We start from the raw sequence: 23,675 nt of genomic DNA on the forward strand, positions 1-23,675 counted from the left end.
TCCCGACAAAGTCCAAGCGGGCTTGTCAAATGAGGAATCTAGGCTTTATGCGCACTCAAACAGTACCCTGGCTATAGGAAACTTTTTTTTGCCTCACTCCACAGTAATAGCTTCTCCAGGGCAAGCCTCGTATCTCGTATCTGCGCGAAATTCATGCGACGCCCAATTTTATCCATGTGCCTTTGCCAAACACGAACGGCGACAAGGAGTCTATGTATACCTTGCAAAAAGACAGGGGCTTGATTATTAGGCTTCCTTGAGATGTAATAGTAGCATTTTCTACCATGCCAAGGGTTTCATCTAGTGTTGTCATGTCCTGGAGTTCATCAACCGGGGCATACGTAGAAGCTGCTCGGACTCTCGGACTTGGCTAATAGGCCGGATTTGGCCCCTTAATGTAGAGCTTTATGGCCACAATAGCTATTATAAATCACATGTATTACATGGCTACTTGAATCCTGCTTTTTTATAGTTGATTCTGGTCAAGGGCGCTTTGGGGTATTGCTTCTTTGCAGGCCTGGCTGATAAAACTAGCTGTAGAAAAACTCTAACCCTAAACTTACTTGCAAGCAACTAACAGGAAACACCAAAAATAACGCAACCCAATAACTACATATACCTACCTACTAGGTCTCTGAATCCAATAATCCTGTCATCGCATCCGCACAATACCTCCTGCTAGTATATCCAAGGTTATAGCCCTTGCTTTCTCAACAGATACACCTACTCTATAAACAACAAACTGCGCAAGTTGAATTACAATACGCGATAGTCTCAAGTCTGTGGCTTTATGACAAGGGCTAAAGGCTTGGAGCAACATGACTCAATTCATCCAACAAGTTATAACAGTCTTGCATTTCCGAGTACAACGCAGCCGCGAATATCAATAGGAGCTGTGCACATTGAACTTGAAGCAACATTCACACATCTGTCCAAGACCTATATTTACCTGTAGCTCCCATGGGCCCAACGACACTCCTCGCTACTGCCATATTCATCCGTCGGCTGCGGCGACTCATATTGCAAGTTGCACCAAAGGTCAGTGCCACAGATACTTTCATCATCCTGGTTGGCCATGCACTCTTGTAACCTCGAATAGTCAAAAGGCTTAAACGGAAACGTCTTGTGGCTCTCGATACAGCTGGCAAGCGACGTGAATGGGGACTTGACGTCAGACAAGAGCTCGATGTCACTGTGCTTCCGGCACAACTCGTACGTGCCGCAAAGCTCGTCCGTGAGCTCGCCGTTGGCGCATCTGTCCCTCAAAGCCTCATCCTGCGGCGCAGGAACCCAAGGCGCGTCCACCACCTTGTCACCGTGAACCTGGAGGCACTCCTCGAGACTGGTAAACAAGGCATCCGCGGGAACAGCGCCCTTGCTGGATTCATACCTTTCGCAGGCTTTCCTGCCGGCGGGCTTGATAATTTCAAAACTAACATTTTCCGACAGGTCCCAGTCGGATGCAACGGCGGCATCGCCAAAGAGCCTGAGGGCGCGTACGACGAGATTGTACTTGCCCGCGGGGATATAGTCGCCCGATTCTAGCCGCCCGCTCCAAGTCTTGCGAGTTGGATAGGCGTGAGTCAGCGCCTCGAGGGAAAAGGCGTCGAGCTTGAGGTTCTTGTCCGCCAGGCGGGCGGCCAACCACTTGCGTGGCGACAGTGGCACGACCTCGGCGCGCACAAGACGAGTTCCAAGGATGGGCTTGATGCGTACGGGCAAGTCGATGCTCACGGAGCTGTCGTCTTTCGTTTCATAGTCGACCTGATGCCCATTTGGGTGCACATGGTCCCGCCCATTGTCAAACAGAGTTGAAAGCACGACTCCGTCTGGTCGGAGAACTTGGTGCTCCTTCATGGAGCCCGAGACACCCAGGTACGGAACCGTCAAGACACTGCTGCTGTTGGAGCATTTCGAGGAGCTTTGGATGGAAATCCAACCAGACCACACCGGCAGGCGCTCGGGGTCAAGACCCTTGGGATCTGTGGCCGAGACGTCGACCGAGGCCGATTCGCCGGGACCCAGGACGAGAAGGCGCCTGCTGAGCTTGACATCGGCGGATTCGTCAACAGGAGGATCAAGGTGTTGCACCATGCCACCGCCATTTTCGAGGGTGTAAATAGTTTTGGCCGCCAGAGTATCGAGATGGTAGGTGACTTTGACTCTGGCCGTGTTGGTAATCCGGAGGCTGAGGGAATCGGCGCGATGTAGAGTGTCGTTGAAGGAGAGACTGCCGGGCTCAATGAGTGTCGTGGCGTGAGCGGCATCCCATGCTCTGGCCAGGCCGCCACCTTGCTGCGCAACCGAGTAGTAGTTTCCCTGAGGCACGGCCGTGGTCATGAGGAGGCTGTTGAGCAAGACGGGGTCAAAGGTGCCTCGAACCTCGGCGACGAGGGCCAGGATGCCGGCGACAAGAGGGCCGGCAAAGGACGTTCCCGTAATATCCTCGTACCCGCCGCCCATCTTGATTCCCGGGACATCATCGCCCGGTGCCCCGACAGTGGGCTTGATTTCAAGGTCCCAGTTGGGGCCGAATGTTGAGGATTGGGCCACGGGGGCGTCGGTGACATGGCCGTCTATGGCTCCCGGGGCGCGGGCAAACGCGTTGACAGACGTCACGCCCCGGCCGCTGGAGGGATTCAGGGTATTAAAGAGGCCGGAATTGTTTTCGTTGCCGAGGCCTACAATACACGGGACGCCGCTGTCGACAATGCGCGAGACGACGGCCGCCGCAGGACGCGTGGCCCAGGCCGCGCCCGGCCAGCCAGCAGACGACACGATGATTTGCGCGCCGTCCTGATATGCCTTGACCCAGCCGGCTATGAGGTCATCTTCTTCCAACATGGCGGAGCAGTCAAGAACCCGATAGCCCGCCAGCGTGGCGTTGGGGGCCACGCCGACGTAATTCGCATCGTTACCGGCAACGATGCCCGCTACTGCGGTACCGTGGCCATTGCAGTCCATCGGGTCGTTATCCTTGCCGTCTTTGGCGAAGTTGCCACCGAGAGCCACTCGGCAGCCTTCGCCGAAGCAGCCTCCCAGAGCCGGGTGGGTATAATCAACCTGACGACCATGTTAGTTGAACTGTAACTGCTCCCTTGTCTTGTCCATGTAAACAAATACGTACGCCACTGTCCACAACGGCAATCCGGATGCCGCTCCCTGTAAACCCGGCCGCGTGTAGTTTGTCTATCTGTGTCATGACGTGGTTCCATGGCGACTTGACTTGACGTCGCTGGTGAGCTGACTCGGGCGTGGCCTGCGACTCTGCGGGTGGCGATTCCTGATGCTTCGACACCTGTACTTGCCACACCTTCTTGACGCCTGGCATATGTTGTAGCTCATCCCCGGCCACGCTTGCGTTGGACAGCTGCGCGGAGAAGCCGTAGAAGACCTCGGAGTTGAACTCGCGACGAATCTCTCCACCCTGCTCCTGAACTGTCTTGATGAGAGGCTTGAGGCTCTGGCTGTCGCACTCGAGGAGGAAGGCTCCAGCAACGACATCCTGGGCAACTTCTTGGGCGTGTACGACTGCAGATCTTGAAAAGGAGACAGTAGCCGCGGCAAGGCAGGCGAGGGCCGAAGCCGACAGGCGAACCATGGTGTCAAAAACAAAGGTTTTGTTGCTCCAAGATGTCAAAGTGAATGAAGCTGGAGGGACAATTTGGTCTTTGGTACCAGACGGAGTATACGGGTTAGTCGAGCCCTTTTATATGACGAGATGGCCAGCTTATTGTAAGCCCAACTTTATCGTTGTATGATACAACCATGTCCAATATATTTGATTAACATGTAGCAGGCGTACAGCGTATTAGGGTCAGGTCAGTTGTCGTCGAATTATCACCTCTCCATCTCAAAATCAGTTCAGGTATACGTATACTACGGTCCGCAATGGGCTTGGGGAACTGGGATGGCGGACATTGATCCCCCACCTGTTTTTAGTCCCATGCGTTCCAAGGCAGTGTCTCCTTTCTACTCAATCCGCCATCAGTGTTGTCCAATTCTTCCTCTGCACTGTCCCATTGTTGAACTTTGGTGGCTCGGTCCAGCACCCAAGTCTGGCGACTGCAATAGAGACTGACTAAGTGAAGTAACTCGCTCCGACTTTAAAAAGGGGTACGCGTGTCACCATGCAAACCCCATTGTACTTTGTGCAAGTACATAGATGAGGCCAAGAAAGCGCCTCAGGGTTGGCGATGTCACTTAGAGTCACTGGTTCCATACTTTCCACTCAGGTTATTACGAACCAGACCCCGATATAGCACCAACATGGTCATGTCATCAGCCAACACTCTGGGGTGCGCGAGTCAGTCTAGTTACAACATCGATTCAGGCGGCCTAAAGGTACATAACGGGCCGTATATGCAGTCAATAGTTTATTAATAAATGGATCTCAGGGCATGTGCCGAGCTTCTCTGTCCACCAAAGTAGTTCGTGCCGAAACCTAATGTTCCGAGTGGCAAAAGGGTAAAAGGCTGTGTACGCAACGGCACTGTTGGACGGTTTTCTTTACAACATATTGACTCGTTATACTGTCTGGTCAAGTGACTGGTGGAGTTGTCATGTGACAAGGGCTTAAGGCTTGGAGCAACATGACTTAATTCATCTAATATCAGTCTTTGGTATCAAAGGTCCTTGGTTTTCCTCAAGGCCTCGTTGATCAAAGGGGTCTTTAAATACAAGAAGTCGGTGAGGGACTTTCCCCTAGGTCTCATGACCGTATCCCTTGTGTAACCGTGCGACACGGAAAGTGACAGAATTAAGGTCTAAAAGCTCCAGTCCACAGGTACCCGGCGTGGGTAGCCTGGGTTCTGGATGGGGCAGGTAATATAGATACTATCTATATATATATCTATATATATAGATAGATATATAACAATTTAACCCAAATAGATTTTATGGGTATCCATAAAGTCTGGTGGCTATTTTTATATTAGGGTACCTCATGGTTCAGGGTTTCGTTTATTGCGCCCACATGTGTGCTGCAAATTGTCCGTTGTCATTGCTATCCACCCCTGATCGCCGCAGGGAGGGGTTTCCCTTTATGAGCGTGCTGCTAATAATGCTGAGAGAGGCTTACACAGTTAGGATGCCGTATACCTGGATTCCAATATTCCATATTGGAAGCATAACGGCTGCATTTGAGCTTATGGCGATATGTCAAGATTGACGGCTACGGACGCCGTTTTTTATAGCTGGAAATCGGTGAACAAGAACTGGTTTGATATCAGATAGCTTCTTAAATTGAAGCGTAATAGCCAGTTCTGAGTTTATTGAAGATTCGATGACTCAGTCTTTGACATGGTAGGAAAGCACTCACGCCACTCCTCGGCTTCAATATTTCCAATGGCCTGCCGTTAGGCATTTATAACCTATGTTCAATCTGCGCCGGGACTGACTCGGGCCCACAGAGACATATGTGAGCCCCCGTCGTTGTTCACAGTTGCGACATTCCGACTCATATGGTGCTGCGGAGCGGGCCAAGATGGCTGGCGACTGGTTCCCTTGTCCCAAGCAGTTCAGTCAGTCTTTGAAAAATACCATTCTTTGAGCAAGTGCCGTGATTCTTGGAGCAAATGACGTGTCGCCCTCCACCCGGGCCCAGTGGCCCTATAGTTGTAAAAGATGGTAGAAGAACGGATAGCGTGGCGGCATGTTGATCCAAGCATGCAAGGAATACACACTAGACACGTACAGCTGAAAAAGCCTGCCTTTTTATAGTAAATTCTAGCGAAGGGCGCTTTAGGGTATTGCTTCTCTATAGTCCCAGCTAATACGAGCTGCAAGAAAACCCTAACCCTAAGCCCACTTACAAGCAACTAATAGGAAACACCAAAAACAAGCAGACGCAACCCGATGAGTACCTGCACTACGCGGATATACATGGACCATGGCAAGTCCATGTAAATACAAGTCACTTCAAGTGCCAAGTATTCCAACATTCATCACACATTAGTATACTGCATTCTAAAAACGCAATAATTCTGCACGACTCATGCATGTGCACTCACTAGCACCCAGTTCTACCTCTCCAAGGAGCAACATGCACCAACCACCCTTTTATCCATATATTTTAACTATGAACATCTCGTTTACATATTGATTGCTTCTGAGAGTGGTCGCTCGGCTAACTTGGTCCCTGCGGCACCACCAAGCCATTGAAGCTACATGACACAATGACATAGTTCCATGGCGACTTGACTTGACGGCGCTGGTGTGCCGACTCGTGCGTGACCTGCGACCCGGACGGTCTTGATGAGGGACTTGAGCGCCAACCAACTCTACATGGCCATCTCGGAGGGTTGACATGGCAATAGTTTGACGGTTGAGAATGCTCCAAAAGCACCAGAAATTTTCTGCCCCTAAATTCTCGAGCGTGATGATGATGACTTTGAGCTTGGCGACACTTGCCACACACTCGTCATCCAATCCCCATGTGCCCGATCATGGACGGCCTTGACCTGATGTTGGCTCTTCACCACCAAGGGGAATTTCCACTTCGTCGCAGTGATTCATGAGCCAGTCACGGCATCGTTCCACATTGTCCTCCTCCCCTTCAACAGCCATACTTGGACCACGTCGCTTCCAGAACGGCCTCTCAAACCACGCGGGCCAGAAACCGCCGAATTCCCAATTAATAATCGCTTGTATCTTGAGTGTCTCAGGGTCCACTATCACGTTGTGTTCTCTGAGATTGTTGTGGCAAAACACGTATTCTCCCTTCTCCCTCGGTCGCCAGCAGCTGTTGACCTTCCAATAAATCCCGGTGACCCGTCCAGGGGGGCATAAAAGTGATTCGCCTGGGACACCTGGAAGATCTGACCGAAGGGCTTGCAACGTTGTTACATGCTGTTCTATCTCCTTCATCACTACCTCCTTGTCTTGTTGCGCCAGCTTCTCCATCCTGATACCGTCTACATATTGTGACTGGAAATAAAAGGCCCCGTCGTCTTCAAATGTGCATTCTGCCGGTGGCAGCGGGATATTTGTTTCTTTTCGAAGGAACCGTAAAATTGCGGCATCGTTCTTCCATTGCTGGGGATACGTTCTCCGCGGAACTATGAGAATCGTACCGAAGACTGATTGCCACTCGTGCTCCCGAAGGGTTCGCTTCATGAACCAGTTACCCACGTGGAAATATTTCTTGTCAGCAAGAACAACCGAGCAGCCAGGCTCTCGACGGTCATTCAGTTCCTGGTTTGTTACCATGTTTGGAGTCGTGCGGGTGTGTAGTCGGGAGATGGAGCAGAGTTCACGAGCTTCGCCGGTCGGCTCTGTGATGTCGGTGGGAAATAGGAAAGTCTTGGGTACATAAGCAGAGATAAGCCCAATATACCCTGACTGAATGTGAGCATGTTACACGGATGACACGTTGCCATGAAGGCACGGGCCGAGCCTTGAACCCGACGATAGTTACACAAGGGCTCTGATCAGGAGACCTGGGGCAAGGCCTCTCACCGCTTCTTGATATAAATAAAGGTCTTCCGCCCTCAAGGCTTTAAGGAAAACTAATAACCTTTGAAATTAAAGCAAAGTATTAGCTGAATATGAACACTGTTCTAAGCCCCTAAACACAGGCCCTTGTCACAGAGCACTTGCCACTTAGAGAGCATCAATTGATTAGTGAAGGTGAAGCCTGGGGCAGCCTCAGTGCTGATTTGAAGTGGATGACAATCTCCTCTTTGCCGTAGCCTCTCCACAGGGAGATACAGAGCCCCTTTGCAACTCCCCCGCCTCTTGCGATGGGCCGGCGCAATACATTCAATGTTGGTTCAATGTTGATGTCAAATGTTGCCGCGTCACAGACAGTGCCGATAAAGGCTGAGATGGAAGCGGCGCTGTTGCAGCGGCTGCCTGATGTCTGGTGTTTACATGACGCCCTCGGTATACTTCCAAATCGACGAGGCACATATGATTACACCCGATTTACTTGTCCAGTTCATCAAGTTCATCCTGTCAAATTGATGGGAAATAATGCCTCTACATTCGCATTACAGTACAGGGAAAACCCTATAATTAACCCTGGGGGAGGGATAAAAACCTGCACCAAGGCATCCTAGGAAATCCGCCATTCGCCTCTTCCCACATCCGCAAGACTTAGCCACTCCTTTAGCTTCCTGCGGGCATGCATATCGAATCAATCGTTTAACTGGGACGGCATTTGATTGTGTGAGCATAAACGGCCTCACCAGTCACACGCTGACGGGGATTGCCCGGATACCACTTGTACGTGCCACGGAGCCATTGGGGATTGCAGTTATTATCGCTACGCAATATGAATCAGATTACCACCAACCGTAAAGTTGCAAGTGTGAAGGGGTGTACCTACAGAAACAGCTGGCAATAACCTTTCTGAATAACCTTGACTGAGTTGACTTGCCCCCCTCTATTAATCTTTGTTAGTAAGGAAAATAAAAGGCATGCTTACTTTGGAGAGCTTACACGGGGGGATCAAGCACTTCACAGTGTTCAGGTGAAAAAACCTGTTCTTCTCCATTTCCTCCATATGCGACAGCCTGCGTTGTGTGAGACCAATGCCATTCTTTGCAAGGATGGGATAACCTACCACTTCTGTGGCATATGTGCTGTCGTCGAAAGCACCCTCGTAGGCAGCCTCATTGTAGAAGCCGTCGTCGTACTGAGCCATAGCGCCCAGGGCGACGGATGCAAGAACGAACAAGTTTGTGAGCTGCATGATGTTTGTATTTATGAGCTTAAAATTTGCGGGATAGAGTAATAAATTATGATTAGAGTAAATAATATGAATTGCGAGAGAATTTAGAAGACAGCCGTGTGAGATGAAGCAGATATTTATACTTGATTAGGGTCCTGTTGGGAAGCGACTGCTGCCTTTATCGTTGTTCAAAGCGGCATGAGATGGTCCATGTATTTCCATTGTCACTCGTTTGGCTATGAAGTCATAGACTTGAAAGATGCAGCCACAGCGACGCTTGCCTCGTATCCAGATTTTACTAGTGATCCCGTTTTGCCTCGTAGCTCATGACAGCCAGGATACCGGGTCGTGACTCTCAGTCACCAATTGGAATGGTCTTCTCTGGTCTAGATGTGGTGGCATAAGTTTAAGATATTAGCATTTAACATGAACCAATAAACTACCTAGAATTGTGGGATAAAGTTAATACGTTGACTTGAGAGTTTTGAGTTGTTGGCTTTATACTTTTATCCACCTTAAATCCTATTACTTATATTCCTATTGCGTATTTCCTGCTAAAAAGGAAAAAGTGAAATAAGAAAATGTAAACTATATTTTTTCGGGGTTACTACCTGCTAGTACATAATTCCCAACAAACTCATGCATGTGCACTCCCCGGCACCACCAAGCTATCAAACCTACGCAAGTCAAAGCAACGACGCAAAAGAAGTCTAATTATAGCGATCTATAAACTTGATAACCTTTCTTCCCGTAGAACTCCGCTCGAAGCCATCCAGACCATCCACAAAAACAAGCCGAAAGCGGTGCTCATTCGCGGAATACGCATGCACAAACGTCCTAATCCGCTCAGCAAGCTCCTGCTCCGGCAAGAGATCGACGTTTGGCGGGCAGCGCAGCAGCCGAATCTCAAGGGACGACTCCAAAGACGGCTCCAGCTTGTCCAGGATGACCTGCCACTGCAGGACGCCGCACGCCTCGTCATTCAGCAGGGCCGTCAGGTCGACAAAGTCGAGGTACTCGCCGTCCCAGTCGAAGCTGAAGCGCCGGTCGCGGCCCTGGAAGCGCAGGACGCGCAAAAACGGCCAATACTCCTCGGGAACCAGGCCCCGAGCCTGCGCGGGAAGCGGGTGAAGAGATCCAATGTCGCCCGTGTCGTAGCGCACGAGGGGGTTGCGCAGCCGCGACAGGGACGTTTGCACGACGATGCCCTCGTGGCCCTCTGGCACGGGCGCCGGATCAGAGCCGCCTTCGCCTTGCTGGGATGAAGGGGAGAGGACCTCGAGAAGCATGGCGCGAGTGTCAAAGATGAAGTCTGCTTGGCTTGTGTGCGCTTCTTGTCCCGTGAGCTCCGGGTTGCTGAGCGCCCAGGGCCCTGCCTCGGCGCTGCCCATGACGGAGCAGATTTTGACGTGGTTGCCGAGAACAGTCTTGATGTGTGCCCGCTGAGCGGCGGTGAGTACTTCCGAGGTGTAGATTATCTTGTCTAGCCTCAGCAGGGCCCGAGATTCCGGCGCAAGGCCCGATATCCTGTGGATAAGTTGGGCTACCTGGCTGCTGTCTCCGGTCAGGACGTTGATGTGATACTTGATCAGGAGATGAATCACTTCTTCTGGGGGCATGTGGTTTCCGGCGCTGAGGACGGAGGCGCCGGCATTCTCCAGAATCTCCAACATGAGGTCTAGGGATCTAGTTTGCTGGTCAGCATATCGCGCACTCAGCTCGACTGGTCGTCGCGAGTACCTGTAAAGCTCACCGGCGCAGTGAGTCGTGAGGATCCAGTCTCCATGCTTGACCACCCCGGTAGCTCGGAGAAGCTCGCCAAACTGGGCCCTATGTCTACGGTTCTCATGGACGTCTGTGGCAAAGAACAAGGGTTTGGATCCGAACCCGCCTCCCGTAATGCTCGCATAGACGCTGTGACGGTACGTGTTTTGGGGACTCGGGTCATTCACGAGACGCTCAATCGTCGTGTAGCTGCCAAGTTAGACTCGGAATGCTTGTACATTTCTGTCAGACTTCTTACAGGTCTTTTTTTCGAAGCAAAGGCTGCAATTTTAGGCTATCACTCTCTGGCTGCTCCCTCGGCTGTTCCCGGAGTTTCTGGATCGTCTCAGAGTCGGGCGGATATTGAACATCTTGGTCATAAAAAGGATGAGACTTGGCAACGGCCAGCACATCGCTCAGTGTATAGTTTTCAGGTGCCATGATGCGATGATGAAACGCGCAAAAGACAATGGGAGGGGCATGTGCTGCTGGACGTCATGTTCCAAGGTAGGTCAGGCACGGCGGGCAGAGAAGATTTGTTATGAGGATCCATTACTCCGTACCGTTACACTGGTTTCTTGTTTTTCTTTTTCCAAGGACCTTTTGTCCAAAACTTGGCTGACCAACCAGAAGCAGCATTACATGCATGTCTACTCCGTAGACGACAGCTGAACATCCGGGAGGTCGCCGAACACAAAGATGCATGCAGCATAAATATTCTGCAGCCGCGTGAGACCCATGCCAAGCAACCTTCTGCCGTGTCTTCCTTTTTGAAGCTTTCCACCGCTCTTTACCCCTCGGGATGCTTGAGCTTCTCCCGCATGACTCAACTGCCGAAAATGACGTCCCCCAAGAAAAGATGATATGCGACCGCATTGAGAGACCTGGAAGCAAAGCTATAAGCAGGGACATGGCCAGCGTCAAAACTCTAAGAGGCACAGAATCAAGGCGGAGAACGAGACGAGCCGAGTTTTCATCGAATCTTCATGTCTTTCAACCAGACACCAGGTCTCATGCAAAACTTTTGGGATACTGACATTTGCCAGATGACGTCAACCGTACTACGACGAATTCTGTTACTGGGCGAGCGTGGCAGGACTAGAACGAGACCGAAATTTGCCATCATCTCGATTCGATGACATGCGAATCCATCAGTCTCCGCGCAAGACAGAACAGAGCCAAGAGCCGCCGGTGCTAATGGCACAGATGCGATCACCGCTCGTCCGCCATATCCCCAGCCCAACAAGCGTTCCATGTACGGCATGATATGTCCCAACAAGGGGGTACTGTACTCGATCACCAGAGCTATCCAACACCATGTCGTACAGCCGGGGCGTAATGCGTCGCTGCACAACGTAGGACGCCTCGGAACCCAGACCAGCAGTCTGCATGCGCTCCAACGTATGAATCCACACGTCTATGGAAATACTATCCCCAAACAGAATCCCGGCCCCCTTTCCACCGCGGATAGGCTTCAGGATATACTGATGCCGCAGCTTGGGACAACTGCGCGACTTGGCAAGGAGCTGTCGCAGCTCTGCCGAGCCAGCAAGAATCGTCTGCGCAATTCCCTTGTCTAGGACCTCTGCTTGTGCCTGTGTGACCACTCCTCTCGCCACCAGCGGCCCAAGCTCCTGTCGCACAATACCAAGCATGCGCTTGTCATGGACAAGCAAGAGCGTCCTCATGTCGTTGAAACCAAGCAGACAGACTTGGCGGAGCATCTCGGGCTCCAACGCCAGCAGCTCACGCTGGTGCAGCTCCAACCCCAGCTGGACAATCTCTTCGACCACTTCTCCGTGATGAGTCTTGAGCGCGCAAGAGCCACTATGGCCGTTGGTCCTGACGACGCAGTACAGCTTCTGGCGACTGCTGTTTTCTGGATCGGGGAGCAGCCTAAGATCCGCGGGGGTTATCAGCCGCGGCCTAAAGCCAAACCGTCGCTGCAAGTCATGCATCATCATGTGAATGTCCATGCCCTTCTCTTCGGCTTTCAACAGATGAAGGGGAACGTCGACGCGGAAGAGGCCCAATAACCCGTCCAGCGCCTGGGACGCGTCAGAACCTTGAACAAGACCATGGCAGATTGATGGCGAGGGACTTACTCTGGCGGCGCTGGTGGCAGCCACCAATCCGTGAGCCTTGACGCCCATGTCGTCGAGGGCTCGCTGCCCGTACGCCTGGTGCATAAACCCATTGAAGCTGAAGCGCGCGTTGATTTCGGTGATGCGAAAGTTTTCAATGCCGAGGCCGTCGTCGCAAGGATCCTCAATCATAAAGTCTGGTCGCCATCCTCCGCGACACTGGGCGTACTTTGGCAGGGTGCCGCGCGATACTTGCTCTTCGAGCCACTACGCAACGAGGCATTCGACGTCTTAGCCTCTTAAACTGACTGTGTTTGTGACGATCCGTGCTCACCTGTAAGAGGTCTTCTTCCTTGCTCGTCAGAGGCATTCGCTCCGGAAACCGACTCTCCTTGTCCGTCCACCACCGCTCGACAATGTCGGTGATGGCAGCGGTGAGTGCCTCGTGCAGCTCGGCGAGCTGTGTCTGGTGCTGTTTAGTCATGAGGATCGGGCGCGGACATGCGGCCTTGTGAGAGTTTTTCGGCCACAAATGGGCCGGACAGCTATTCACAAGACTGGCCTGCATTGCCTCGTGCTCCTGCGTGTAGGTGGCCTTGTCGGCGTGGTGGTGGGCGACGGGCACGTAGCCCTCGCGGCCGAGCCCGATATGGATTTGCTGCATCAGAGTGGCCATTGATTCTTTGCTGGACATGTTGCTTGTCTGAGAAGAGAGGACCGTCGCAGATGGTGGTCAACTAAATGCGCCGACATGTGAGCGACATGTGCATCCAACGATGCGGAGCGAGGACAAGTGTTGGCGTTTTCGCCTTTGGCCGCACAGAATATCGAGTACTCCGTACTCTGTGCCTCGATTCGTAATTTCAGGCCGGGGAGAGCGCCTTCACCGCCATTCCTATTGCCGGAAAAATTTATGTAGTGCTGTGAGACATGCGAGGTGGCAGTTCAGCCTCTCGTGAGCTACGGAGCGGGATTGTGACCGGCATGTCTGAGCATCTCCAAACTAGCCATTTTTTCTACCGATCACGGAGTCCGCCGTGCTTCGTATGCACGTCGAGTTTTAGAGAGGAAGAAAAAATACCTTTTAGTCCTTGTGCATTATTAGTCCTGGTGTGTCGTGAGGTATCGCCAATCAGATGTATTCGCAAGGCCCAGAGTCACATCCCTTCTGGGATACTTGCTGGACAGGGGTGGTGTCTTTTTTTTTTTTTTTTTTTAGTTTGAGCATTGCTTTTTCAGGAATTTGCATCTAGGAGATGCCACTAGTAATATCGGAATTCGATATGACCGGCAGAAAATGCCTAGTTGCTGATAATTATGCGCCACCACGCAAGGGCTCTCCAACCGGCCGTTGAAGCTATGGGCAGGCAAAGCCGAGATGATGGGGTGTGATACATTGCAGAGAACAAATGGGCTTGTTGCTATTTTGCTAGACACATGTCCTTGCCTCGTGACACGTGCGGAAACAAGACACAGAACCCGTACCACGCAGTCTCAGGGACGCAATATCCGGTGCCTCCCTCCCACCGCGCAGGTGGTAGTGTCAGTTGCGATCATGCAGGTAGCCTACTTTTGCCCACCTATCGGATATGCCTCGTCCCTGGCCCGACAGGGCATGCCCTCGAAACGGATTTGTCCAAAAGCATGGTTGTGGCGTCAAGTGAGGGAGCTGTGTTTGGACAGGGGAATGGGGTTCCAAGGCAGACAAGTTACACCACGACTTCGTGGAGAGCTGAGGTCCTCGGCAATACTGTGGTGCAAGTACGGGGTATGTAACATTGATAGCTTATCAGGGTTCGGTCTGCGATTTCTAGATGCCATTCTGCCATGCCGGTTGACTCCCCCGGAATATCACACCCCTGCTTCGGCAGCGACGACAATAGCCATCATATCTTGGTACTAGTGCCTGTTCACAGCGGCAAAAGCTTCCTATTTGGAAAAGCATTCGTCATGCTAGCTGCTATTCGCGTGATTTGGCGACAACTCATTTGAAACAAAATATGGATCAACGTTGCAACCATCGCCGGACGAATCCAAGCTGCCTCATAGGAGTACTACTACTGCAAAGGTTTTAAGCGTTACACAATCGTGATTTTGCACTTTCATACCACCATGGTGTTCACCTCCTCTTTTATTCCAAAAAAAAGATACTATGGGGGAAGTGACATACATCGTAAAATAGTGCTAGTCCTCATCTATGATTAGTCTAACTGTAAAGCTTGTTTTACCTGTAAACGATTCTACACATCCCCCATTCGTACGAGACAAGTACTCTCTTGAAAGAGAATGCAGCATTGCTAATGCCTGATCTATGTAGTGGAATGGGTGTAGTGATAGGTAGTTCTGAAAACATCGCGAACAAAAGTTACACGGTCTATATATATTCGTAATGCCTAGTTCGTTAACTCGCCTTTAGAGTTTGAGTGAATTATGTCACACTGCAGCTTAATAAATGCCTCATGCTTTTGGACTTTCAACATGCTGTCTCGGCTGTCCTTCCTTTGCCCTTTATCGACGTTGTGCCACATGAATGAGACACGGCGGAACAAGCCAATAGAGCACCCAAGTTCCCGCATACTGGGCCTATTGAGATCTGGTGAATATGCAAGTCTTGAACCGTGGCTGGCTGAGCTAGTAGTTATCCCAAAATTGTCATGTACTCCGTACTCGGCGCCGTTTATATATTCACCCCTCCATTTATCCCTGTCTACAATGGGTTCAGTCCTGCATTAGACAAGCTAACCTAGATCTGCACGGCCGAGATATCGCATGGTTAGACTAAAACAAGTCGGTCCATCTTTTGTACTCTGTATACGGAGTAATTGCCAGCGTCAAGAGGCCAGACGCGCTGTGAAGCATATTGCCAATGGCCAGTAGAAGCAGTAGCAATTGAATCAGCCAGGTCAATCTAGTATGCCCCGTGGACTAGCGTAATACATTCTACTGTTTCTAAAGCCTCATGAGACGAGACAGCTCGTGGCGGTTAGCCAAAGAATAATCAGCCACTGCACGGACTACTTTGGACACAGTTCCATCTCTATTCATAACGCCTACGAGATTTGCTCACAACACCTCTAGAGACCAATGTGAAGTAGATGCCACGGAGCCCGTCTTCTCCGTTACAAGCACTTCTGTAAAGAGCGCATGCCAAGCCGGAATCCCCTCTCTAGGTGTTTGTACTGTTCCACATCCGTGTTTCGCAGCTCCCGCGCACAGTCGTCGAGACTCGTCTTCTCCCTTGCCACAATAGCCTCGAGCGCAAGACGACTCTCCCGGCCCAGCAGCCCGGGCGCTCTCCCAATGGCCTTCTTGAACTCGACAAAGGCCAGGGCCAGACCCAGCAGCAGGCCGAGATTCGCAACGGGCCGCACACTCCACCGCAGCACGTCGTTTGCCAATCTGGCGCTTTCCTCGCCCTGGCCCCGGCTAGCTGCCAGGACAAAGACGTCTTGTAAGGATGCCGGCGTGGCATGGGTGGACTGGCCGACCTGCCGGGCCAACTCTAGACCGACGTCTATCAGGCTGGTGTGCGAGTGCCGATTCAGCTCGTCCATGCCGGCGACGACGTCGGTTTCCGCCTCGAAGCCGGCCTGCGCTCGGAGGAGGCGCAGGATACTAGCATGGAGCTGGCATGCGGTCCGGGAGGGCACGTTGATGGTGTTTTCCAACAGGCTAATGTGCGCGAACCAAAGGGCCATGATGTCTGGTAGTCGGTCCGTCGAGGGCGAGTTCAAAGGCTGCTGGGTTTTCCACGGCTCGCCGTCAAAGTCATCCTCGTGAGATGCCGTGTCTGCCGTGGCCGCCGCGTGGCTGCCGGCGGGAAACACAAACGGATGATGGCAAACCGGGTCTTGGAGCTCTGCTACGGCGTCCTTTGAGGCCAGCGGTTTTCTGTGGGTGAATCTCCAATATGACGAAGCTGTGTTTTCGGGGCCCAGGGCGTCGATCCAGGAACAAAGAGCAGCCACCTCGTTGTGGGTGAAGGCGCCAAACATGCGCCCTCCCCACGAGAGCTCCCGTATCAATAGGCTCTTGTTGCTTGCTCCGGGAACAATCCACGGCCTGGCTCGGCTGAGGGCATTCAGGAGTTCCAGTTGGTACTGGGGATTCGAATGTTTCCACTTGTTTGGGTCCAACCACCCGGAGAGAGTATGTGTCCCGATGCGAACTCTGCTTTGGCAGTGGAACTGCTGCGATACCAATGCCTTGGCTCTAAAGATGTCAATTACCTGAGTGCTTAGAGGGTCAAGCAGCACGTTGGGAATGTTGGGCCTTGCAAGTCCCGATCCTGCCATCGTCATCGTAGAAGCAGCGGGGCTTTCGCGTTTACATGAATGATCTCCCTGTGTCTGGGACAAAATGAATCCGACCTGAACACGCTTCCATGCCTGCTCCGAGGCCGTCTCGCCCTCGGTCGCGCGAACCATGTCCAGGTACCGTGTAACAGCGTGCGTGGCCATGGCCGTGTGTCCCGAATCAGCATTGTCTATGGCAATGTGGATGAGGAAGTAGTAAGGGTCGATGCCGAGGTCCTTGAGCTCGTGAGCCGCCTGCATGGTGTTGAGCGTGACCATCTCAAAGTGCATGTTGTACCCAAGAATCTCGGGGAGGAACTCGTTGGGGAACAGCGAGATGAGAAGCTGGGCCACTGCAGCCTCCCAGGCGCCGTCATTGCCCATTCCATCCCAGTCGCAGAAATTGATAAAGTCGGCACTGTGGCCCTCCGGCAGAGGACATCCAACATTCTCCAAAAGTTTGCGGTAGAGATGGACGTGGTGCTTGGACAGGTCGCCGTCGCCGAGCTCTTCCGACAGGACCTGCCAGGCATCTTTTGTGACTCCACGAAGAGCAAATGGAGTCGTGATTTTGTGTATATGGCCAAGCCATGCGCCGTCAACAAACTTGACCGGCGCTTGCTGGACCAGCCATGCTTTGGCGGCCTCGGCTGTCCCGAAAAGCTCAGGGCCGTGTCCCTGCCTTCGTCGCTCCAGATAACTAGCCCACTCGGCGAGAATCCGTATACGCTCGTCCTCGAGGAAGCTCCAGACGCTCTCGGCACTGTACTGTTCGATGCGGAGGATGCTGTCTTGTGGCGTCTTCAGGGCGAGCGCAAGGCCCTGGGAGAACATGGCCAAGAGCTCATCCCGCGCCGGCCCGAGGATTTCTGGGTGGTCTTCGAGATGCTGAAGCTTGAAAAACATGTTTCGGTACCATTGTGTTGGTTTGGGATCCCTGGTGGTAGACTTTGATATCTTCGCATCCTTGGACTGGGGGACTTGGGCATTCCTAGCAGATGCAGAAAAGTCCTTTCTCTTGGTCAAGCCCAGGCAGTAAATTATTGCAGGCAATAAGACAGCTAGGGGAAGGACAAAAGGATAGTGCAAGACGACAAAGGTGTCTGACAAGTCCATACTGGCGACAATGCTGACAGAGAGGAAAGCCTTAGCAAGAGGTAAAATTGGAATTCCTATCTGGACTGCGCTACTATGACGAGTGTTGCACCTGAAGAAACAAAGGTTGCGGCCAAGTGGCTTATTGCTACATCGAGAATTCGAGCGTCGTGTATGTCACAGCACATCAAATCACACGATTGGCATTCTCTGCGGACAGGATAGCAAGGAAGACCAAACATGTGGCTGGCTGTGTTCCGTACTTTCTTACTGTCTTGTCTCAGCCTGTCTCTTGATGGGGGTTCGTTCTTTGTTGGCACAGCAAGGGGCCGTCCCAAGCATTGTGCAACTCTCCAAGACTGCAGTCGTGTTTTGGGCTAGATGCATGATGGCGTTTGTGCCGTCTTATGAATGCGGTAGTAACTTGGTACGTATGCATGCTTCCCGCCGGTCTCTTCCACAATTGCTTTTGGCGTCAATGCTTGGGATCCCTTGTTTCAACGAGTACGGAGTAGGCCGCCCCGAGAAGCACGAGCATGCATGTATGTTGTAGCAAAGAATCGCGGGCCGTCATGGGTGACAGCATTGCAGTCATACATGATTGCAGATCAACCAAGTCTTTGGGGGATCAACATGGGTCGTGGCTATGAAGAAACTGGATGCAAGATAGTTCGTCATCTGTTCTGCAACGGTTTGTAAACCAGGCAATCCCCCTACCCCTCTCTTCCTTTCCTTTTTTTCTTTTCTTTCCTTTCTTTTTCTGTTGCTCCTTTTCCATCTAGTCTCTAGTCTCACAGACCATTCCCGATTTCTGCCTTTCGTCGTACTTTGGAAATACACACCCAATACCACCATCATGTCTTCTCCTGAGAAGATGGCCTCTCTCGCCGTAGTCAACTACGAAGCCCTCGCAAACAAAGATGCCGCCGAGGTCCAGAAGCTAGTGACAGCCTGCCAAACAGTGGGCATGTTTTACCTAAACCTCCGGGGTCCCAGCACGAACGCCATCTTTGAGGACATACCAACCATCTTCAAAACCGGGCATGCCTTCTTCAATCTGCCCCATGATAGCAACGAAAAGACACTGAGCGCTCGCGAGGGAATGGAGCGAGGGTAAGAGAAAATGTCAAGACACGATGAGCTCCTGCTTATTACTGACGGCTTCTCCTTTCCAACTGGTAGTTATCATGCCGGCAAGGGGTTCGAATATTACGAGGTGAGTGTGCCTTTGTAGGCAAAAGCTGTCTTGTCGTGTCAGTCTTATACTCTACTAACCCCTTGATCAGATTGCGCGCGATGAGTATCAACTTGGCAAATGGGTCTTACCCGCCACTTTCGAGCCAGAAAAGGAGCGCATCACGCGCACCATCAATTCCTTTCACGGTGCCATTCAGACGGTCGTTGCCGAGCTCTGTGCCGCCCTGGATATCCGCATCCCCGAGCTGAGCGATGATGCCGCCATCCCCAGCGATACGGCACTCAAGCTGTTGTACAAGCCTCCCATGCATGAGCCTGGCCATGTTATTCACCCGTGGCACACGGATTTCGGCCTCGCCACACTGCTATGGTATGACGAGGTGACGACTCAGATACCCATCTACGACAAGGAGGGGAAGCAGACGGACGACTGGGAGACGGTCCCCGTCATCGATGGTACCGTCCTCATCAACGTTGCGGATGAGCTTGCGGCTCAATCTGGCGGGCGCCTGCACTCGACTGTGCATCGCGTCGTCGCTCCACCAGGTCCCAAGAGGGTGAGGAACGGAATCATCTATCTTTTGCGGCCGTACAAGGTTTAGCTAGTCTACCTAGACGTGTTGGTAGCCCGGACAGTGCCGAGTAGATGTGAAGATGTTGTCGTTGCTACTCTGTACTCCGTACATGTACCTACAATACATACTTGCTTCAGGCTGGGTCTTGCGTAGTTGCGGTCGACACTGGTAAAGCTTCATCTGCGGAATTAAACACGGCTGGCCGGCCGCATATGCATAAGCGCCGGAATTCGAGGGCCGGAAGAGACCCAACGTCTCCATGTCAGCAAGTCGGATCCCTCCCGCATGGCTTTTGTCAAGGGCGGGAGGAGCCTTGTACCCCGTAGACCGATCTTGACTGTCGGCTCGTGTAGGTGGGTGTGTGCCTTTCATGCATGTCTCTGGTCTACCTGCCGCTCAGCCGCGAACAAGATGTGTGGGCTATCCAAGGATCCTTGATTCCCTGTGCATAATGACATGTATCCTCTCACTCTGCAGAGGCGAGGGACAGTCCAACTACAGCCGGTCGCTTATAGCACGCATCTTAGGTATGCAGGTGGTTATACTACACATGGCAATGGCTTTTGCTTGGCCATGAGTGTCTAAGCCCCGAAGGTATCTGGGCGTATCCGGCGCACCAAATCCATGGCATTGAAAGTGGAACGCATGGAGAGGTCCAATCGACGAGGCACAAGGGACAGCGTGTCTCATTTCTCGGACTTTTACGGAGTACGTACGCCGTAATGAATCCGGGGGCTCTCATTACGTACCTACCAGCCACCCAAACGGCCACACTCGCAACGGGCAGCATTTACGGAGTGCAAATCAGCCCCTAGATCGATTAGATTAGAGATCTTCTGTACGGAGTACCATTCCTGTATTTCGGCCGGTCCCTCCAAGCCCCTAGGGTTTCAACCTATTTACATCCCTGGGGAATAGTGTGACTTCACGAACATCTTCCAACCCCAGGAACCCCTGCAACAGCCTGTTCACCCCGTCCCCCCCCCCCCCACCCCCCCCCCGCCATGTCGCGGCATGCCGCTCTTGAATGCAGCCAGGTACGGCTGCCACTTGTCGACCTCGGGGTCCAGCGGCGGACCACAGACTCCCGCGCGCATGGCCTCGCGCAGCTCGTCATACGAGTTGATGCGCTGACTGCCGGAGCAAATCTCCCGCCCGCCAACAATGGTATCCCACGTGTTGGAGAAGCCCGGCGCATCCGCGTTTGCTTGCGAGTTGAACTGACGCATAGACGCGGGATACTGATCAATGGTGAAGACGTCTGTACTTCCCAGACGAGGGGACTCGCGAAAGTGCCGGCCAAGGGCAGCTTCTTCTTGGTCGCTACACGCTCAAGGCATCCCGTCAGTGCTTGGAGTTGGGGAAAAAAGCACACAACATGCATCATGGCATCGGTGGAATGACTTACGTAAAGTTCTTTCCGTCGTCTGATTCGAGACCAAGCTCCTCTCTCAGAATACGCTTGGCCTCGAGAAAGGTGATGCGCGGGACTTTGCCGTGCTCATCCAGGCCGATTCGGAACGGCCTGGCACAGGGATACAGATGTTGAACAATCTCAACGAGCGGTTTGTACTGTTTGCGTTCCTGAAGACCCCGAAAGACAAACACCAGCATGGATTCAATCAGCTCGGCCACCTCGTGGTAGTCGTCCTGAAAAGCCATGGCTATATCCAGGACGGTGAACTAGATTCCCATGGTTGGTCAACAGTTAATTCCCAATCACAACGTGGGAGCAGGGGCGTTTTGAGGCAGAGGGGAGGGTTGGGGTGTGAGCCTACCTCCGTCATATGTCTCGTAGACTTGCTCGACTTGACTTCAGCACGGAACACGGGTCCAATCTCAAACACGCGCTGCATGTCCATAGAAAGAGCCATCTGTTTGTGATGCTGCGAGCTCTGGGCCAGCCATGCATCCTGGCCAAAGTATGGCAAATGGAAGAACTCGTTGTCGCCGGGGATGGTGGCCGTGATGATGCGTGGCGTGTGAATCCAATGGAAGCCGTTTGAACAGAGGAACTCGACAATCAGCTGGCACATGCCCGAATGGAGCTTGAAGATGGCTCCGGAGGCGGCGCGGCGCACATCAAGAATGCGATGATCGAGCCGCTCCTCGAGCCCAACTCCGGAGAGTTCCTTGCCGCGCAACGTGGGCAGGTCCGGAGACGCCAGAGCAATGATGTCCAAGTTTGTCACATGGATTATTGTGTAGGCCTTGTTTGCACCGGAACTCCCATTGACCAGTTGGACATGGCCTGTTACTCTGACAATGGATTCCGGTGTCAACTTCTGAGCCTTGTTCCATACCGCCTCTGCAATAGCATTGGCGTCCAGAGTAGCTTCAACAAACGTCTCGCGAATTCTAAGCTCCAACCGCAGCTGGTCCGGGAGCTCGGGTTTGAAGACAGCATTGACTCTGGCATCAAAGACCATCTTCTCCTCCTTGAAGCCGTGAAACGCCAAATAGGCCTAGTCAACGTGTTAAGACTACCATCCATGATAGAACCAACAACTTACCGTGCTCTTAGCCTTGATGGCAGCGCCGTTCTCAGATGAGGGCATGGTGCTTGTGCGCAAGGGCTCGGCGCCGGTTGTTCAGGGGATTATTGGGACAGCAGCGTCGATAGCAACACCGGGATAGGGAAGAGAAGTTTCTGGCACGAGGACAGTTGACGAAATAGCCCATTTTTCCCCTCTTGGATGGCGGCATGCTCAAGTGCGCAGAGGATCGTCTTGTTGTGGTTGGAGCCCACCGTAGCAGTTTTTGGCGGCTCCCATTTCTGCAAAGCAACATGCAATGCATGTAGAAACAGGCTAGACAGATTTGAGGTCCCGGGGTCGGGGGTGTGAATGAGCCATTGCTTGTTTTCTTCAGCTTTTCTGTCGACGTACGTAATGGTCAGATGTGAGTTGTGAATCAAGTCAAAGCCGACATGAAACCCTCTGTGCACCGTTGGGTATTCTCGCAGCAAAAGCCCAATAAGCTGCGTATTACGGCATAGCTTCCTCCGTGGAAAGATCCGAGGCGGCATGTTCCATAAAGGGAAGATGCAGCTAGCCACACACGTTCATTTCATGCAGCCGCCACCGAAGACGGGTTCTAGCATGTTCAGTCTCCTCACCGCTGATTATCTGCATCTTTGCTTGTTCGCTTGTGTACCGACAGAGGCTGTTAACTGCGTGTTGTTGATGCAGAACTGGTCGATTTTCATGCCCCGCGGTAGGCAAGAGGTATTTGACGCCATGGTGCCATATTGGTAGGTAACTCATGACAGCGTATGGCGGATGGAATCTATAGCCTAGTCGGTAGCTGCAATTGAACAGAGCAGTGAATTGATTCAAGACAGTAGTTGCAGCAGATGGGAGTACAAGGCCTAAAGAGAGACGTACTCGTAATCTTGCAGACACGATCAATTGTGTGACGTAATGTATATAAGGATTCCAATAACGATGGGAATAGCTGAAGATGTGTGGCGATTGATTAGCGCTTGGATGGCGAAAACCCAAACTCGTCATGTATATAAAAGTGTCTTTTAAAGAATACAACGTACTCGAAAGGCTCTGAAGCCCAACGGTATCCGTGACCTGGCCCAACATCCCCCCCAAATGGATATGTATGTACCTAGCCTTGCAGGAACCATGGTGGTAGCAACAAGTGTTTGGCCGCGGGAATGAAACCATATGGCCGGTTTGTCTGGTGCCTCAGGGCGAAGCAGGTTTCAAGCTGGTAGTGACATTTGCTTACAATGTTTTGACCGGCATCCGTTTCATGATCATACCCGAGGTTGCTACTCTGCCATTCTTGTGATGCTCGAGTTTGACGTCACAAGAAAGACCGGATGTGTTTCCAATCGGGCTAGTTTGGATAGTATTATTCGTATTATTGGTATAAGACGGCTCGTTCGGTCGGGCATCGCCATGGGATGTTGTAGATACCTTGACGAGGCCGTTGTATTGATCAAAGTAAAGCGCTGTTCCCGACTTTATTGGCCCTT

At 52.2% G+C, this 23,675-nt stretch overlaps 7 protein-coding genes across 7 annotated transcripts; 1 reads left to right on the forward strand and 6 right to left on the reverse strand.

The window, feature by feature from the left end:
• Window positions 1-945: 945 nt before the first annotated feature.
• MAA_08499 (Peptidase S8, subtilisin, Asp-active site protein) lies at window positions 946-3,601 on the reverse strand (the record flags this gene model as incomplete). Its single annotated transcript, XM_007826497.1, has 2 exons — window positions 946-3,063; window positions 3,128-3,601. The coding sequence occupies 2 exons, from the start codon at window positions 3,599-3,601 to the stop codon at window positions 946-948; spliced, it is 2,592 nt and encodes an 863-aa protein (XP_007824688.1).
• A 2,843-nt stretch (window positions 3,602-6,444) lies between these two features.
• Window positions 6,445-8,695, reverse strand: MAA_08500 (Protein kinase-like protein; the record flags this gene model as incomplete). Its single annotated transcript, XM_007826498.1, has 2 exons — window positions 6,445-7,337; window positions 8,443-8,695. The coding sequence occupies 2 exons, from the start codon at window positions 8,693-8,695 to the stop codon at window positions 6,445-6,447; spliced, it is 1,146 nt and encodes a 381-aa protein (XP_007824689.1).
• A 689-nt stretch (window positions 8,696-9,384) lies between these two features.
• MAA_08501 (uncharacterized protein) lies at window positions 9,385-10,879 on the reverse strand (the record flags this gene model as incomplete). Its single annotated transcript, XM_007826499.1, has 2 exons — window positions 9,385-10,648; window positions 10,698-10,879. The coding sequence occupies 2 exons, from the start codon at window positions 10,877-10,879 to the stop codon at window positions 9,385-9,387; spliced, it is 1,446 nt and encodes a 481-aa protein (XP_007824690.1).
• Window positions 10,880-11,589: 710 nt separating this feature from the next.
• MAA_08502 (taurine catabolism dioxygenase TauD) lies at window positions 11,590-13,216 on the reverse strand (the record flags this gene model as incomplete). Its single annotated transcript, XM_007826500.2, has 3 exons — window positions 11,590-12,486; window positions 12,544-12,789; window positions 12,857-13,216. The coding sequence occupies 3 exons, from the start codon at window positions 13,214-13,216 to the stop codon at window positions 11,590-11,592; spliced, it is 1,503 nt and encodes a 500-aa protein (XP_007824691.2).
• Window positions 13,217-15,641: 2,425 nt separating this feature from the next.
• On the reverse strand, window positions 15,642-17,933 carry MAA_08503 (ABC transporter; the record flags this gene model as incomplete). Its single annotated transcript, XM_007826501.2, has 1 exon — window positions 15,642-17,933. One exon carries the CDS (start codon window positions 17,931-17,933, stop codon window positions 15,642-15,644), a length of 2,292 nt encoding a protein of 763 aa, XP_007824692.2.
• An 835-nt stretch (window positions 17,934-18,768) lies between these two features.
• MAA_08504 (Oxoglutarate/iron-dependent oxygenase) lies at window positions 18,769-19,711 on the forward strand (the record flags this gene model as incomplete). The annotated part of the gene is made up of 3 exons (XM_007826502.1): window positions 18,769-19,025; window positions 19,095-19,128; window positions 19,199-19,711. The coding sequence occupies 3 exons, from the start codon at window positions 18,769-18,771 to the stop codon at window positions 19,709-19,711; spliced, it is 804 nt and encodes a 267-aa protein (XP_007824693.1).
• Window positions 19,712-20,652: 941 nt separating this feature from the next.
• MAA_08505 (Aminoacyl-tRNA synthetase, class II) lies at window positions 20,653-22,242 on the reverse strand (the record flags this gene model as incomplete). Its single annotated transcript, XM_007826503.1, has 4 exons — window positions 20,653-21,007; window positions 21,093-21,367; window positions 21,463-22,149; window positions 22,198-22,242. The coding sequence occupies 4 exons, from the start codon at window positions 22,240-22,242 to the stop codon at window positions 20,653-20,655; spliced, it is 1,362 nt and encodes a 453-aa protein (XP_007824694.1).
• Window positions 22,243-23,675: the final 1,433 nt, after the last annotated feature.

The sequence above is a fragment of the Metarhizium robertsii genome, assembly GCF_000187425.2.
Source record: "Metarhizium robertsii ARSEF 23 chromosome Unknown MAA_Scf_3, whole genome shotgun sequence".
Classification (NCBI taxonomy): Eukaryota; Fungi; Ascomycota; class Sordariomycetes; order Hypocreales; family Clavicipitaceae; genus Metarhizium; species Metarhizium robertsii.